This window comes from Somniosus microcephalus, chromosome 9, assembly GCF_052327205.1.
Source record: "Somniosus microcephalus isolate GS21.2 chromosome 9, FLI_Smic_1.0, whole genome shotgun sequence".
NCBI classification, from domain to species: domain Eukaryota; kingdom Metazoa; phylum Chordata; class Chondrichthyes; order Squaliformes; family Somniosidae; genus Somniosus; species Somniosus microcephalus.
In genome coordinates, this window is record NC_140995.1 from 232,774,432 (window position 1) to 232,790,123 (window position 15,692).

Consider the following 15,692-nt stretch of genomic DNA (forward strand, 5'->3'; position numbering starts at 1 on the left):
TCTTAGTGGCTTTACCTTCTGGGCAGAGAAACGGGACAGAAATCCTTCTTCACATCGTTTCCCACATCAGCCGCCTGTTATTAACCCTTCTTGACGGAACAGACTCAAGGGGCTGAATTCCCTACTCCTGCTCCCATGTTGCTCACCCGCCCCAGTTTCCTTTTCATTAAAGGTCAATGGAAATGGAAACCAGCCGGTGTGTGTGTCAGGTGTCTGATCGGCTACCGCCCGGTTTGCACCCCTGCCAACGTTGAATTTTACCCACGTTTTCTGAATATTTTGCCTTTTCCCTTCACCTGGGAGCTCTTATCACTGAAGTACACACTGAACAAATTCTAGAAGCAGTTTTTTGTGCTCATCAAGGTGAGGGATGTTAATGCTGGGGAATGGAGCACTTATTCTACCTCATACCGTGTCCACATCGGGCACTCTGAGGTCTGGTACGGCACAGTGAGATATAGAGTAACACTCCCTCTACACTGCCCCCTACAGCATCATCATCAACCTCGCCCTCTGTTAAGTCTGTGTGTTATATTGAGAATTACTACACAGACCACAAGAGTAAAATTTAACAGGTCTTTACTAGTCGAAGGTCAGGGCGGAACTGCCCAATAAATCATTACACAGCACTTATATACCGGTGTGGTCACCACCGGTATTACAGTATACAGCAGCCAAGATAAAGTAGTGCAACTCTTAAAATAGTTCTCTTAAAGGTGGAACGGTTACATACACCACAATCCTCCCTTTTTAGCTGAACAGTATATATTCCCCATTAACATAACATAATAACATATATACACAACTTCATGTAAAAACAGTTCACAGATTCAGTCTCTCTGGAGGCTTCCTGACTCGGTCCGGATAACGCCTCGGTGGTGTAGTAGTTTTCGGTGGTGTAGTAGGTTCTTTTGGCAAGGTCGATTCGGCTTGAATGCCAGTGTCGGGTTCATCTGATTCCAGTATCACCGGATCGGAGGTAGATACTATGGGTATCTCTGCTTCATCATTAGGCATATAGAGTTGTGGAGTAGGTTGTCCCTTTTCGGATGACTCTATGATCTGGTCAACATGGCGCCTTATTATGCTTTCACCAATATCCACGGTATACATCAGCGGTCCTAGTCGTGTGCAAATAGTTCCAGGCTGCCATTTCTCAGTACGGTAGTCCCGGGCCAAAACTTGTTGACCTATCTGGAAGGTTCTAGTTGGCCTTTCATTCATGCCTTGAAATTGCCGGTTCTCTACGTCCCTTCTGATGTTTGGCTTGATCAAATCCAGCCGGCATCTTAGTCTTCTATTGCAAAACATCATGGTGGGAGTTTGGTTTGTAACCGCATGTGTTGCATTCCTGTACGCCAACAAGAAGTTATCTACCTTATGTTGTAGATTTATGTCTTCATTACCCATGGCCTTTATGGCCTTCTTGAAGGTCTGGACAAACCTTTCAGCTAATCCATTGGTGGCGGGATGGTATGGGGCGGACGTGTAGTGCTTAACCCCATTGTTTTTTAAGAACTTCCTGAATTCTTCGGACACAAATTGCGGTCCATTATCAGAACAGATCTGTTCCGGCAGCCCATTCCTGGCAAATATGGTCCTTAATACTGTGATGGTTTTTTCCGTGGTGGTGGAGGACATCTTATTACCTCTGGCCACTTGGAGTGTGCATCCACCGCGATTAAGAACATTGAGTCCATAAATGGACCAGCAAAGTCGATATGTACCCTTTGCCATGGAGATTACATCCATGGGAGTGGCCCTCGAGGAGCTTGTGGTGGGGCGTTTTGGACCTTCTGGCATCCTAGACAGCTCTTGGTCATTTCTTCGATGTCTCCATCGATACCTGGCCACCACACAAACGCTCTGGCTAGGTTCTTCATTTTCACTCCACCCAGATGCCCCTCGTGAAGCTCCTTTAGCACTTTATGCTGGAGTTTGGGTGGAATCACCACTCTGGATCCACACATCAAAGTTCCTCGGCACACTGACAGCTGTTCTCTTCTTTGCGAGAATGCTGGCAACAGTGGTTCGCCATGTGCTGGCCATCCCTTCACCGTTAAATCGTAGACTCGTGAGAGAGTCGGGTCATTTCTCGTTTCCTTTTCGATGGTAGAATTTGTTACTGGTAGACATTCCACTATGGTTGAGTGGAACATCTCCACTGGGTCCACTGTAGGCGCCTCTTCTACCGTTGGCAACGGCAGGCGCGATAAACCGTCAGCATTCCCATGCTGTTTTGATCCTTTGTATTCTATGTCATATTGGTGTGCCCCTAGGAAAAGGGACCACCTCTGTAGCCTTTGCGCTGTCATAATGGAAACGCCCTTTTTAGGGTTGAATATGGATACCAACGGCTGGTGGTCTGTCAGCAGTGTAAACTTCTGGCCCTGCAGGTAATGATTAAACTTCTTTACTCCCCACACCAGGCTGAGAGCCTCCCTATCTATCTGAGCATAGTTGCGCTCAGCGGAGGTCAATGATCTGGATGCAAATGCGACTGGCCTTTCCAAGCCATTTGGCAACTTGTGTGAGACTACTGCTCCAATACCATAAGGAGAAGCATCACAAGCTAAACGAATAGGTAGCGTTGGGTTGAAATGAGCCAACACTTCCTCTGAGGTGATCAATGCCTTGCTTTTGCGAAAGGCCTTCTTACAGTCCTCGCTCCACTTCCATGGTACGTCTTTCTGCAAAAGAGCATTCAGCGGGTGCAGCACCATGGATAGATTTGGCAGAAACTTATGGTAATAGTTAATCAACCCTAGGAACGACCTCAACTGGGATACATTTTCCGGAGCGGGAGCCTTCACAACAGCTTCGATCTTGTCAGGTGACTTGTGCAGCCCCTCCTGGTCAATGACATGACCACAGTACGAGATCCGTTTCTGAAAGAACTCACATTTCTGGCGATTAACTCGAAGTCCATATTCCTTCAATCTGGTGAGCACCAGTTTCAAATTTGCAAGGTGTTCCTCATCGTCATCTCCTGTAATCAGGATATCGTCCAAGTAACATTGAGTGTTTGGAATTCCCTGTAATACCTGCTCCATGGCCCTCTGCCAAATTGCTGGAGCCGAAGCCACTCCAAAAACCAGTCTATTATATCGATACAAGCCTCTGTGCGTGTTGATTGTGAGATACTGGCGCGACTCTTCCTCAACTTCCATCTGTAAGTACGCTTGCGCCAAGTCTATCTTGGTAAAGTGTTTCCCGCCAGACAATGAAGCAAAGATATCCTCAATCCGCGGAAGCGGATATTGCACCGTGTGAAGCACCGGATTAACTGTGATCTTGAAGTCTCCACAGATGCGGACCTTCCCCGGTTCCCCTGGCTTGTTACTCGATGAACGCTTCATGACGGGAACAATGGGCGTGGCCCACTCACTCCAGTCCACCTTAGACAGTACTCCTGAACGTTCAAGCCCTTCCAGCTCAGCTTCCACAGCAGGTCGTATCGCATAAGGTACCGGTCTGGCTTTGAAAAATTTTGGGTTTGCATGTTCTGCAATCTTGATTTTTGCCTTAATTCCTCTCAGTGTTCCCAGTCCCTGTTGGAACACCTCTTTAGCCTCATCCAATATTCTGGACAATCGTTCAGGTTTGACATCTTTTTTTCCGGAATCTACCGTTATTGCTTTTAGGGAGTGCCAGTCCGTATTTATTTTCCTGATCCACTCCCGTCCCAGAAGTGGTGGACCTCCCTCAGGTAGTACATATAAGTCCATTCCTTGGTGTTCTTTGCCCTTGTGTATCACCTTGACTTTTATCTTTCCGATGGGGTATACTTTTTGCCCTGTGTATGTCTGCAATACTATCTCCGTATCCCATAGGGGAATATGTGTGAATAACCTTTTGTAATCTTGCTTATTCATGACCGTCAACGCCGATCCGGTGTCCAATTCCATCTTCACTTGGACTCCTGCTATCTGCAGTGTGACCCAGATAGTTTGTCGGTCAGCTTCCTTACTCACATTGTGAATTCTCAGACTACCCAGTTCCTTGCTGTTGGAGTCTGAATCCGAATTCTGTTCATCCGAACTCTTCTCAGCCACCTTATGTACCTTTCTGCACTTTTCCTGCGGTGACTTTTTGTTGCTGGTCTTCTTTCCTGACCGGCATACTTTAGCTATGTGACCAAGCTTGCCACATTTTCTACATTCCTGGTTTTTAAACCAGCATTGGTTCTGATCGTGTGTTGTCTTTCCACAACGATAACATTTCGCTGTACCCAAAGCCATTTGATCTACGCTGAGTACTGCTGCCTTCAGCTGCATTTCCGCAGTGCCTCTCGCTGCGGCTTCGTGCGATGCTGCAATAGTGACAGCCTTATCAAGTGTAAGATCATTCTCTTCAAGCAGCCGCTTTTGTGTTCCTTCTTTCGACAATCCGCACACGAATTTGTCTCTCAGTGCCTCTGTCAGTCTTTCCCCAAACTGACAGTATTTCGCTAGCTTACGCAGTTCAATTAAATACTCCGCGTTGCTTTCCTCTTTCAGTTGCGTTCTCGCATAAAATTTAAATCGTTCCGCTAACATCAGCGGTGTGGGGTTCAAATGATTTTTCAGGACAGCAACAATTTTAGCGAAAGTCTGATCCGCCGGTTTAGCTGGTGATAGAGGATGCTTCAATAGCCCGTATGTCTTTGCACCCATTGAGTTTAGTAAGGTTAGTGCTTTATCTTCATCTGATATTTTATTTGCCTTACAATATATCTCTATGCGTTCTACATACGTGGCCCAATCTTCAACATCGGGATCGAAATCGTTGACGTTACCACGCTTAGGCATCCTCGCAATCTTCTTGAGAGACCAAAAAAAAAAATTTCTTTTTCTTTTCAAAATGGCGGTTTCCCGCACTTGCCTTTCTCCCCCACTGGCTGTAATGGCGATTGCCGAATTGCTGCGTTCGCCCTCCCCAGCGGTTTTCAAATCGTGCCTCCCAGCCCTCTTGCAGTCCGGTCCTTTCCCCCGGCTGCGGCTGAGTTCTCCGCGTTTTTTTTAAAATTTTCTCCCACGCCTTACGCTGACCCGGTCGCTGCGCCTCGCGGCCTCGGTAGCTGCCCGGCCTTTTTCACCGGTCGCAGTCGAGCTCTCTCTCGACGCTGTTGCGTCTCCCAGCCCGCTTGCAGCCCGGTCTTTCGCACCGGCTGCGTTTGCATTCACCGCGGCTCCCGTGCCTTACGCTGCCCCAGTCTCAGCGCCTCTGGCCCCAACTTCTGTCCGGCTCTCTTCCCCGGCCGTGGTCGAGTTCTCCGCCCTTATATCCTCCGTTTTTCCCTCCCCTACTTCACAGCCAACGTGGCCGACTTGCTGCTCGTCGCTGATCGGCTTACCCACCACCGTGATAGAAGGGATGATCACTGCCTGTTGCTGATGGAAGGCTTAGTGTCAGAATTCTTCCTTTGCTCTTCAGACCCGCGTCTTTTCTCAGCAGGATGATGGGGGCGGATGCCTCCTCTCAACGCCCGTTAAACTGCCTTGGATGTATCTCTGCCGCAGGGTAAGATCGTACTCATCGCCACTGTTAAGTCTGTGTGTTATATTGAGAATTACTACACCGACCACAAGAGTAAAATTTAACAGGTCTTTACTAGTCGAAGGTCAGGGCGGAACTGCCCAATAAATCATTACACAGCACTTATATACCGGTGTGGTCACCACCGGTATTACACTATACAGCAGCCAAGATAAAGTAGTGCAACTCTTAAAATAGTTCTCTTAAAGGTGGAACGGTTACATACACCACACCCTCAGCTACGACTTCTCCAGGATGACGCTTTTCCATCTCTGATACCAGCCGTCCTGTGGCCCCTATCAAAGTCACTTTGCCAGTTGGTGCTGAATTGGCAGCAATTTGCTGCTGTAGGGCTCAGACCCACTGAGGACCTGGCCGCAGATTCCCCCAGACTCCTATCATCTTTTGGCTGCAGACAGCGGAAACTTGCATCCCGTCAGATCCCAGAGGTTAAAGGCCGCTGTCTGATCCACTGTACCTCCACCTCCCCAATCCCTGATGAAACTGTTCTGGCATCTTGTTGCATTGTGAGCGTCAGTAATTAGCCCTGGTTCAGACAGGACCTTGTTAATCCCCAATCAGCCTGATTACACCCCAGGACATATCCGCCATCTACTGCATCACACAGCCGGTTACTTGGCTATATTTAAATATTTCAACTCCTCCTTAGATAGTTGAATATTTCAGGTCCTCCCCTCCAGGTTAGATATTTAAATATCTGTTCCTTTTCCTACTGTTTAAGGTAGAGGCCTGGGAGCAGGGCTTTGATCCCAACCCATCAAGAAGGGAATACACAAAGTGTGGCTGGGGGTGGAGGGGTGTGGGTGGAAGAAACTAACAAATATTCTGCCACATACATTTTGAAATAACATTTTGTCTGAAATTACAGATCAGCAAAGGAATATATCACAGAGTCAAGGTCTCACAGAAGCTGAGGTGTCTGACGGAAAACAGGCTGGCATAAAACAGCTTGCACCCCCCCATTTCATCATTGGTGTCTCCCTTGTCATGGGCTTCCTTCTGATGTTCATTGTTGATCAGGTTGGCAACTGCATTGCGTGGCAAGGAGGTGCGTTCAACTGTCTGACTAAAATAACTTACGTTACATTAAAAAATTACTTTTTTCTCTCCATTATTTGGGATGTGGGCGTCGCTGGCAAGGCCAGTACTTACTGCCCATCCCTAGTTGAGACGGGTCCGATGGCATTAGATTCAGTGGGATTTTCAGGGTGGACATTTAGCTGTCACTCTAAGCGCTCTTCAAACATTCAACATTGTGGGGTAGAGTTTCCGCTTTGGGCGCATTTAGGAAATTGGGCGCAAATTGGGCTTGAAATTGCGCTGGTTGGGTTACAGTTCAAGTTTCTGAATAATGGGAAATGGAAACAGGGTGGGCACATGGGATTAGGATTACTGCTCGTGTGGAGGACAAACACTAAGATGGACTGGTTCAGCCGAACGGCCTGTTTCCACGTTGTCATTTCTATGTAATCCTGCGGGGACTCTGAGACGTAACATAATGTGACATCCTGCTCAGTAGTACTATGGTAACATAGTGGTAATATTACTGGACTAGTTAATCCAGAGAATGGAAGTTCAAATCCCTCCGTGGCAGTTTGAAAATTTTAATTCTGTGGGGGTTTTTTTTTTAATCTGGAAATAATAACCTGGTCTCAGTACACTTACTGATCATGAATTTATTAGATTGTCGTAAAAACAGTTCACTAATGTCCTTTAGGGAAGGAAACCTGCTGTCCTTACCCGGTCTGGTCGATATGTGAGCCCAGTCCCACACCAACATTGTTGACTCTTAACTGCTCTCTGAAGAACCCCCCCCAACCACCACCCTCTCAGGGCAGCTAGGGATGGGCAGTAATTGCTGGCCTATGTCAGCAATGCCTAGAATTAATAAATAAGTGAGTAAATGAAACCTTACAGGTGTCTTCAGTTATGTTTGACCCGGAGCTGGAAAGGTATCGTGTGTCTCTTCCTCTTTCCCCTCCCCCAGCTGGTTTCGATGCCAGGTCTTTGAGATCTGGGACTTGCTGGGTTTACAGTGTGCTCTTTGTACTTGGTTGTTGCTTTGGGAGTGGGGTGGGGGTTTGTGCGGAGGAGTGACAGACAAGCCCTTGCCGGTGAACAAAGACTCCTTTGTTCTGTCAGTGGGCATTGGTCCGGTAAGCAGACTCTGCCTCTACTTCTCAAAGGGTTTCATGGTCTGTGTCCCAAAACAAAAGGAACAGCTTCGACAGCTCCTGCTAGACTTGGCACTTCCTCCAAGCACCCAACATGATTTGAAGTGATTGGAAAAAACATTTTAAATGACGAAACAACAAAGAATGAAATGGGGCTTTCAAGGTATGTGTGCAGGTCAGGGGTATATAGAGGATACCTGGGCCCTGATATAGTACTATGTCTAAATCAGGGGGACCCATTACATCATACAGGAGCAAACATGTAGGTTACACCCAGCTGTTCACATGTTTTATCACACAGGGGCTGTGTAAGGTTTTCTCCCCTCCCGTTTCCCCCTTCCCTCACTCTCACTTGCCTCCCCCCTCCCTTCCCTTTCTCTCCCTCCTACCCTTCCCTCTTCCTCCCCTCTCCCTTGTCCCTCCCCTCTCTCGCTGCTCTTCCTCCCCTTGCCCCTTCCCTCCCTCTGCCTTAACCATCCCCTCCCTTTCCCCATCCCTCTCCTCGCTCTCTTCCCTCTTCCTCTCCTCCCTGTCCTTCCATCCCTCTCCTCCCTCCCTCCTCTGCTGGTGGGAGCCTGCAATCGGTGGAGACTGGGAATTTAAAGGAGCAGTTGTTGTTGGCCATTAAGGAAATCACTGGCCAGAAAGATTTGGCCCACAGCAATTGCAAATGGCTCGAGTATGTCACAGAACAACCCCCTTTCCAGATGCTGCATTGGAGGAAATGTGGGAGCAAAGGGTTGCTCTGTATGGTTCTTCAGGGTACCCTTCCACAGGAAGAGATGCCCAATGAGTTACAGCTGTGTCCAACATACAAAGGACAAGGGAGCAGATCAGGAAAAAGATTTGCCAGCTATGGAAGCATGCCGAGGTAAGGCTAGCGAGTCTTTCCCTACACTGAGTGCTGTAGGTTGGACAGAGCGAGCGTAGCACCTGTCGAACCTTGACTGAGGCTGCATGCCAAGCCCTCACAAAACATTAAGGCCTGGACACCCCCTCCACCATCCTGCTTCAGATCGGGTGGTAGAGCGGCGGAAAATGTGAGTGAAATGGGCAGGGAGACCCACCGCTGGATGTCCGTCCCATCTTCGAGCTTCCTCGACCCCACCCCACCCCCCCCAACCCCAGCAGCGAAGTCCATCGACCGCCCCTTCACAGGCCCGCTGCTTGTCAGGAAGGCAGGGACTGGCTTCACAGCCTTCCACCATTGATCCCACCGACCCCAGGGACCGTGGTGGTGGTAGCCCCCCAGGCTGGCAATGGAAGGCCGACCGATGCTCCTTTTGGAGGGAGAAGGCTGACCAGCAGGCCCCTCAGGCCCAGAGCACGTACCCAGTCCAAGGCCTTAAAAGAACTTATTCCTCTACAGGAGGCCGCCCTGCATGCTTAATGACCCCCGACCCAGGAAACCAGTTTATTACCACCACTGCACCTGCAAGTGTTGCTGTATTAACACTTGGAAAAGCACAGCCAAACCTAACTGCATGTTCATTTACTCACACACTAACCGGGCCACATTGTGGGAACTTGGGGCTCACTCTGTGGGCTCTTCAAACCTTCAGCACATTGACACCATGGGGGTGAATCTCCTCAGGCCTCGCCCATTCCGCCAGCAAAGAGGAGGTAGGGCTCTGTCACTTTAAAGCCTTACAATGCCCTTCGGTACATACTGGAGCAGAGAAGTTTGAGAGCGTGGGCTGTGGCGAGGCTGGAAGTCTCACTAAAGCCCAGGGCGAGTACCATCCTTCTCCGGTTATATGTTCTTCACTCATACTGACTCACTCGCCTGCAGTCCGGCACACCAGAGCACCTGCAGTCTGGCACACCAGAGCATCATGCAAGCTCTAGCGATGTAAGCACTGTTTGTGGGGTCGCTCTGCAGCCAGTGTACTAACACTTGTTCCTATTTTGTTTCTGTAGGTGAGCCCCGAGATCCAGGCCGACCTCCCTTGGATGGCCAGCAGTCCAGCCCCTCACAGCACCCTGCGTCAAGCACTCCACCTGTAGCAAGCACCAGCACAGGTACATCCACCCAGGGGGATTTAGATAAAAGAAAGAAAAAGATGAAAGACTTGCATTTATATAGCGCCTTTCACGACCACCGGACGTCTCAAAGTGCTTTACAGCCAATGAAGTACTTTTTGAAGTGTAGTCACTGTTGTAATGTAGGAAATGCGGCAGCCAATTTACACACAGCAAGATCCCACAATGAGCAATGTGATTAATGACCAGATAATGTTTTTTTAGTGATGTTGGTTGAAGGATAAATGTTGGCCAGGACACCGGGAGGAATTCCCTGCTCTTTGAATAGTGCCATGAGATCTTCTACATCCACCTGAAAGAGCAGATGGGGACACGGTTTATCGTCTCAACCGAAAGATGCACCTTCGATAATGCAGCACTCCCTCGGTACGGCACTGGAGCGTCAGCCTAGATTATGGGCTCAAGTCTCTGGAGTGGGGCTTGAACCCATGACCTTCTGACTCAGACACGAGAGTGCTGCTCACGGAGCCACGGCTATAGTTTGAGGAGGTCGCGCTGTGTGGATCACAAAGCATAAGTGAACTCGCAGGTATGGTGGTGGCAGAGAGGGAGCCAAAGTCTGCTGGCCAGAGAGCCAGCTAACATCCTTCCTCAGCTGCCGTGTTTAGAGGAGGATGTTATAGGGGCACCAACAAATCTGCTGTAAAGCGACTGTGCCAGGTACCCTGCCAGGTACGTCGGCGACTGTGGAGGACTCCACTGCCTGCTGCTGCACGGTTGTGAATGGTGTGGCAACTTCCGGGAGCAACTTCCCTGCATGTGAAGGAGGGAATTTCACACTGCTGTGTTGGGGACCCTAGGCCCTGTCCTGCAGGAGAGAGCCATTTCAGAGGGCCGGAGGTCTGCTCACTGGACATGACGAGGCAGCGCCTAGTAGTAGGGTCAGGCACAGACGCCCCTTGGCTATCCAGCTGCCCACTCCAATGGCAATGTGTGCACCGCCGGAAAGAGGTCAGGACCGGGCAGGAATCATGGCAGCGGGCGTGGCGTAAGCAATTGCAGGGGTGTCCAATGATCCAGCACAAGGCAACTGAGGACCGCCTGAATCCCGAGAGGCTCTCACTGTCACCCAACAGCCAGACATTTCACTTATTCCTCTCACTGGGTGAGGCGGTCATTTTAACTCTGATTTCCCCTCCGTTGTCTCTAATGGATCGGGCCGTGATTCGTTATTGCCCATTTTACACAATTGCCCAGAGTTCAGATTATCCCTTAGAGTGCAACACAAGTTTCGGTACAACAGCACACAGACCAGATACTGGGGCAAAAACATACCATCCACATTCACTGGCCACATTTAGGGAACTAATTTGGTTGCATTTTAACCACAGTTGTGTTCTGATGGTGCAGAATGAGGTATTAAGCAGGTCAAAGAATGGGCCATCTTGACAGTTGAGTTAGTAAAGAGGCCAATGATGCTGAAGGTGTAATGGGCTCTGCACTCTACACATGTGGACAAGATGGTCAATCCATTGAACAGATGTGGATTTAGCTGAAGGTCTTGTCTATGAGTCAGTCATATGACTTCTGTCTGCAAAGCTATTTCAGCAGGAATAGCTTCTGGCTTCTAGGACTTGGCGCTGGGCAGTGAGTAATGACAACCAAAAACTCCCTTTCCTACTGGGGGAGGAGAGAAGCTGTGTAACACTGGCGGCACACTATGTTACAGCTTGCCATGAACAGAGGGACAACCAGTAAACTAAGAAAAGAGTATATATAAATAATGCGATTGTATATTTATACACTCGGGGATATACCTGTTTATACACTATGAATAGAACTGCGTTTATGTGTTCAACCATAAATGTATTATGATGCTTTGGCAACATAAGATGTACCTTATCATGCCAATAAAGCGATTTGAATTTGAATGATCCTCTGCCTCCTCCTCCTCCCACCCCCTTCGCCTCCTCCTTCTCCCTACTCCTCAACTGCTCCTCCCTCCACCTCCCCTACGCCTCCGCCCTCTCCCTCCCACTTCTTCTTCTTAGGCAGTCCCTCGGAACTGAGGATGACTTGCTTCCACATTAAAAATGAGCTCGCATGTGACTGATTAGTCCAATGTGGGACCTACAGTCTCTGTCACAGGTGGGGCAGACGGTGGTTGAAGGGGCGGGTGGGTGGGGTGCTTGGGTTGACGTGCGCTCCTTGCGCTGCCTGCGCTTGGCTTCCGCTTGCTCCCGGCGAAGAGACTCGAAGTGTTCAGCGCCTTCCCGGATGCATCTCCTCCACTTTGTGCTGTCTTGGGCCAGGGATTCCCAGGTGTCGGTGGGGATGTTACACTTTTTCAAGGAAGCTTTGAGGGTGTCCTTGAAGCGTTTCCTCTGCCCGCCTGGGGCTCTCTTGCCGTGCCGGAGCTCCGAGTAGAGCGCTTGTTTTGGGAGTCTCGTATCGGGCATGCGGACAATGTGACCTGTCCATCGGAGCTGATTGTGCATGGTCAGAGCTTCGATGCTGGGGACGTTGGTGCGCCTATCCTGCCAATGGATTTGCAGGATCTTGCGGAGGCAGTGTTGGTGGTACCTCTCCAGTGCTTTGAGGTGCCTGCTGTACGTGCTCCAAGTCTCTGAGGCATACAGCAGGGCAGGGTCAAGCAAGGCTGTGTCATCGCACCAACGCTCTTCTCAATCTTCCTTGCTGCAATGCTCCATCTCACCCTCAGTAAGCTCCCCACTGGAGTGGAGCTAATCTACAGAACAAACGGGAAACTGTTCAACCTCCGTCGCCTCCAGTCCAGATCCAAGGTCGTCCCATCCTCTGTCGTCGAATTACAGTATGCAGACGATGCTTGCGTCTGCGCTCACTCGGAGGTCGAACTCCAAACCATCATAAACACCTTCACCGAAGCATATGAGAGCATAGGCCTTACACTAAACATCCGTAAGACAAAGGTCCTCTACCAACCTGCCCCCGCCCCACAGTGCTGCCCCCCGATTATCAAAATCCACGACAAGGCCTTGGACAATGTGGACCACTTTCCATACCTTGGGAGCCTACTGTCAACAAGGGCAGACGTCGACGACGAAGTCCAACACCGCCTTCAGTGTGCCAGTGCAGCCTTCGGTCGCCTGAGGGAGAGAGTGTTTGAAGACCAGGCCCTCAAACCCGGCACTAAGCTCATGGTTTACAGGGCAGCAGTGCCTCCCTCCTCCTCCCCTACTCCTCCCTCCGCCTCCCCCTAATCCTCCCTCCGCCTCCCCTACACCTCCCTCCTACTCCTCCTCCCCCAGCCTCCCCCTACTCCTCCCTCCCTCCGCCTCCCCCTACTCCTCCCTCCTACTTCTCCCTCCGCCTACTCCTCCCCCCGCCTCCCCCTACTCCTCCCTCCGCCGCCGCCTCCTCCCTCCGCCTCTTCCTCCTCCTTCTCCATTTATTAGGGCTCTCTGGACAGCAAGGTTGTGTATCTACCAACTGTGTCTTTGATCCTGGTGGCTTTCTGGACCTCTTTGTATTTCCAGTTAGCTGCTTTCATGGCTGTCTCGATGGTGTCATAAGCCAGGGCTGAAGAGGATAGCCTAGGTCTCCTCACAGACATACCTTACAGTCTGCCCCCTTCTTGGCAGGTGTTTCTCTCACAATGAAGGCGTCGTGTCTGCTGTCTGGGAAGTGAGCATCGATCACATATTGCAGGTCACTGACTGAGCAGCGATGGTTCATGAAGGCATGTATGTAGGAGCCTGGATGGTCACATGGTTGCTTTCAGTAATGACATGGGCTTTGTGAATCTTGTAATGCAGAGAAATCGCAGTGCCAACTTTCCAGGGGAAAGGCGATGACAGTGATCGCTCTAACAAACTGCTTGATACATCAGTGTGCTGCCGATTGACTAATGTCATCTCACGCAGAACGGAAAACCTACCCTTGTGTGAGCCCGGATGGTGAGTGTTGGCCAGATATTCTACCACAAAAACATCACAGCCAAGGCTGATCCTGTCCTCAATCAACGCCTACACATACAGGGGTAGCCATCGGGAGAAACTCGCCAAGGCTTCTTCGGCAGCACATCCCAAAACCACCTAGAAGGATAAGGGCAGATGGTGCCTGGGAACGCCATCACCTCCAAGTCACGCTGCATCCTGACTTGGACATTTATCGCCGTTCCTTCATCGTCACTGGGTCAAAATCCTGGAAGTCTCTACCTTCATAATTGTGAACACCTCCATTAAGCCTCCCCTTAACCTTCTCTGCTCTAAGGAGAACAATCCAAGATTCTCTAGAAACTATCGGACTGGAAGTCCTATTACAATTCCAGGCCACTGTGATTAAATGCAGGCCCCTGTGGCTACTAGAATCACCCAGGGTACTAATAGCATTTGCTCAATATTTATATTCTTATTTACAGTTCTGAAAATGCTTTGTTATCTAGTGGGATACTCATTTATTTGTTACTAATATAAAGTTTTATGTCTCCACCACAGAACCAAGGACAGGCCCAGGATCTGGATCCAGCCTCACTGCGACACTTGGCCTGGTTATTCATGCTGCAGGTACTGAACCAGACTTCTCTGACTCAGGGAACAATGGGTTTGGACAGCGGCCCTATGGCTAGGGGGATTAAAAGGGAAACCTGTTTGGGGTGGTGAAGTAATATGTCTTGATCGGAGGGTAGGGGTTAGGTGCTGGGATCGGTGTGGTGAGAGGGAGGTGCTGGGATCGGTGAGGGGGGAGGTGCAGGGAATGGTGTGGGGGGATCGGTGCGGTGAGAGGGGAGGTGCTGGGATCGGTGCGGTGAGGAGGGAGGTGCTGGGATCGGTTCGGTGAGGGGGGAGGTGCTGGGATCGGTGCGGGGGGAGGTGCTGGGATCGGTGCGGTGAGGGGGAGGTGCTGGGATCGGTGCGGTGAGCGCGAGGTGCTGGGATCGGTGCGGTGAGCGCGAGGTGCTGGGATCGGTGCGGTGAGGGGAGCTGCTGGGATCGGTGCGGTGAGGGGGAGGTGCTGGGATCGGTGCGGTGAGGGGGAGGTGCTGGGATCGGTGCGGTGAGGGGGAGGTGCTGGGATCGGTGCGGTGAGGGGGAGGTGCTGGGATCGGTGCGGTGAGGGGGAGCTGCTGGGATCGGTGCGGTGAGGGGGAGGTGCTGGGATCGGTGCGGTGAGGGGGGAGGTGCTGGGATCGGTGCGGGGGGAGGTGCTGGGATCGGTGTGGTGAGGGGGAGTTGCTGGGATCGGTGTGGTGAGTGGGAGATGCTGTGTAGTCTAGTGAGTGGGGGGTTGGGGGGCGGTTGGTGCTGGGGTCTGATTCATTAATGTCCTTCAAGGAAGGGAACCTTCCACCCCTACTTAGCCTGGACTACATCGGATCCAGTCCCACACTGTGTGGCTGACTCTTTATCCTCTCTGAAGTCACCTCGCTCTCACCCAGTTCGACAGACAATCAGCAGAAGGCCCACCACCACCTTCTCACGGCAACTTGAGTTGGACAATAAATGCAGCCACAACCCTAGATCACATAGCAGCAGGAGTAGCCTATTCAGACCTTCAAACCTGTTCTGCCATTCAGTTAGATCATGGTTGATCCGTATCTCTAACGAAAATCTATCTCAGTTTGAAATTTTGAGTTGACCCCCAGTCTCAACAGTTTATTGGGGGAGAGAGTTCCAGATTCCCACCTGCTATTTGTGTGAAGAAGTGCTGTGGTAAACCACTTTATCGTTACACTATAGTTATCACTGTTGTATCACGATACGAGGTCGCCTCTTGTCGCGCTGTTATACCTGGGCTGACCACCTCCGACTCCGCCCATGGCTCCACCTACCTGCCCAGGTATAAAGGTAGTCGACTGGCTGGTATTCCTCCTTGTTGGACCCGATCACCCATGAGGGTGGGCTCTGTTATTTAGTCAATAAAAACCTTTAGTTACGTTCCTAACTCGTCGCCTTTTATTGGACGAATTGATAGGTATATCAATTTTATTGACTAAATTTTAAAGATGTCTACTAC

At 50.3% G+C, this 15,692-nt stretch overlaps 1 protein-coding gene across 3 annotated transcripts in view; it reads left to right on the forward strand.

Annotated features, from left to right (window-relative positions):
- LOC147113122 (zinc transporter ZIP9-like) overlaps positions 1-15,692 on the forward strand; it is a 70,484-nt gene that overhangs the window by 35,076 nt on the left and 19,716 nt on the right. The window contains exons 3-5 of one of the 3 annotated variants that reach the window (XM_085998012.1): positions 6,407-6,586; positions 9,633-9,734; positions 14,174-14,242. In XM_085998012.1, the coding sequence (XP_085854138.1) occupies positions 6,407-6,586; positions 9,633-9,734; positions 14,174-14,242 (351 nt within the window). The remainder of the gene's footprint in view (positions 1-6,406; positions 6,587-9,632; positions 9,735-14,173; positions 14,243-15,692) is intronic. The other 2 variants (XM_085998013.1, XM_085998014.1) reach the window with 2 other exon arrangements.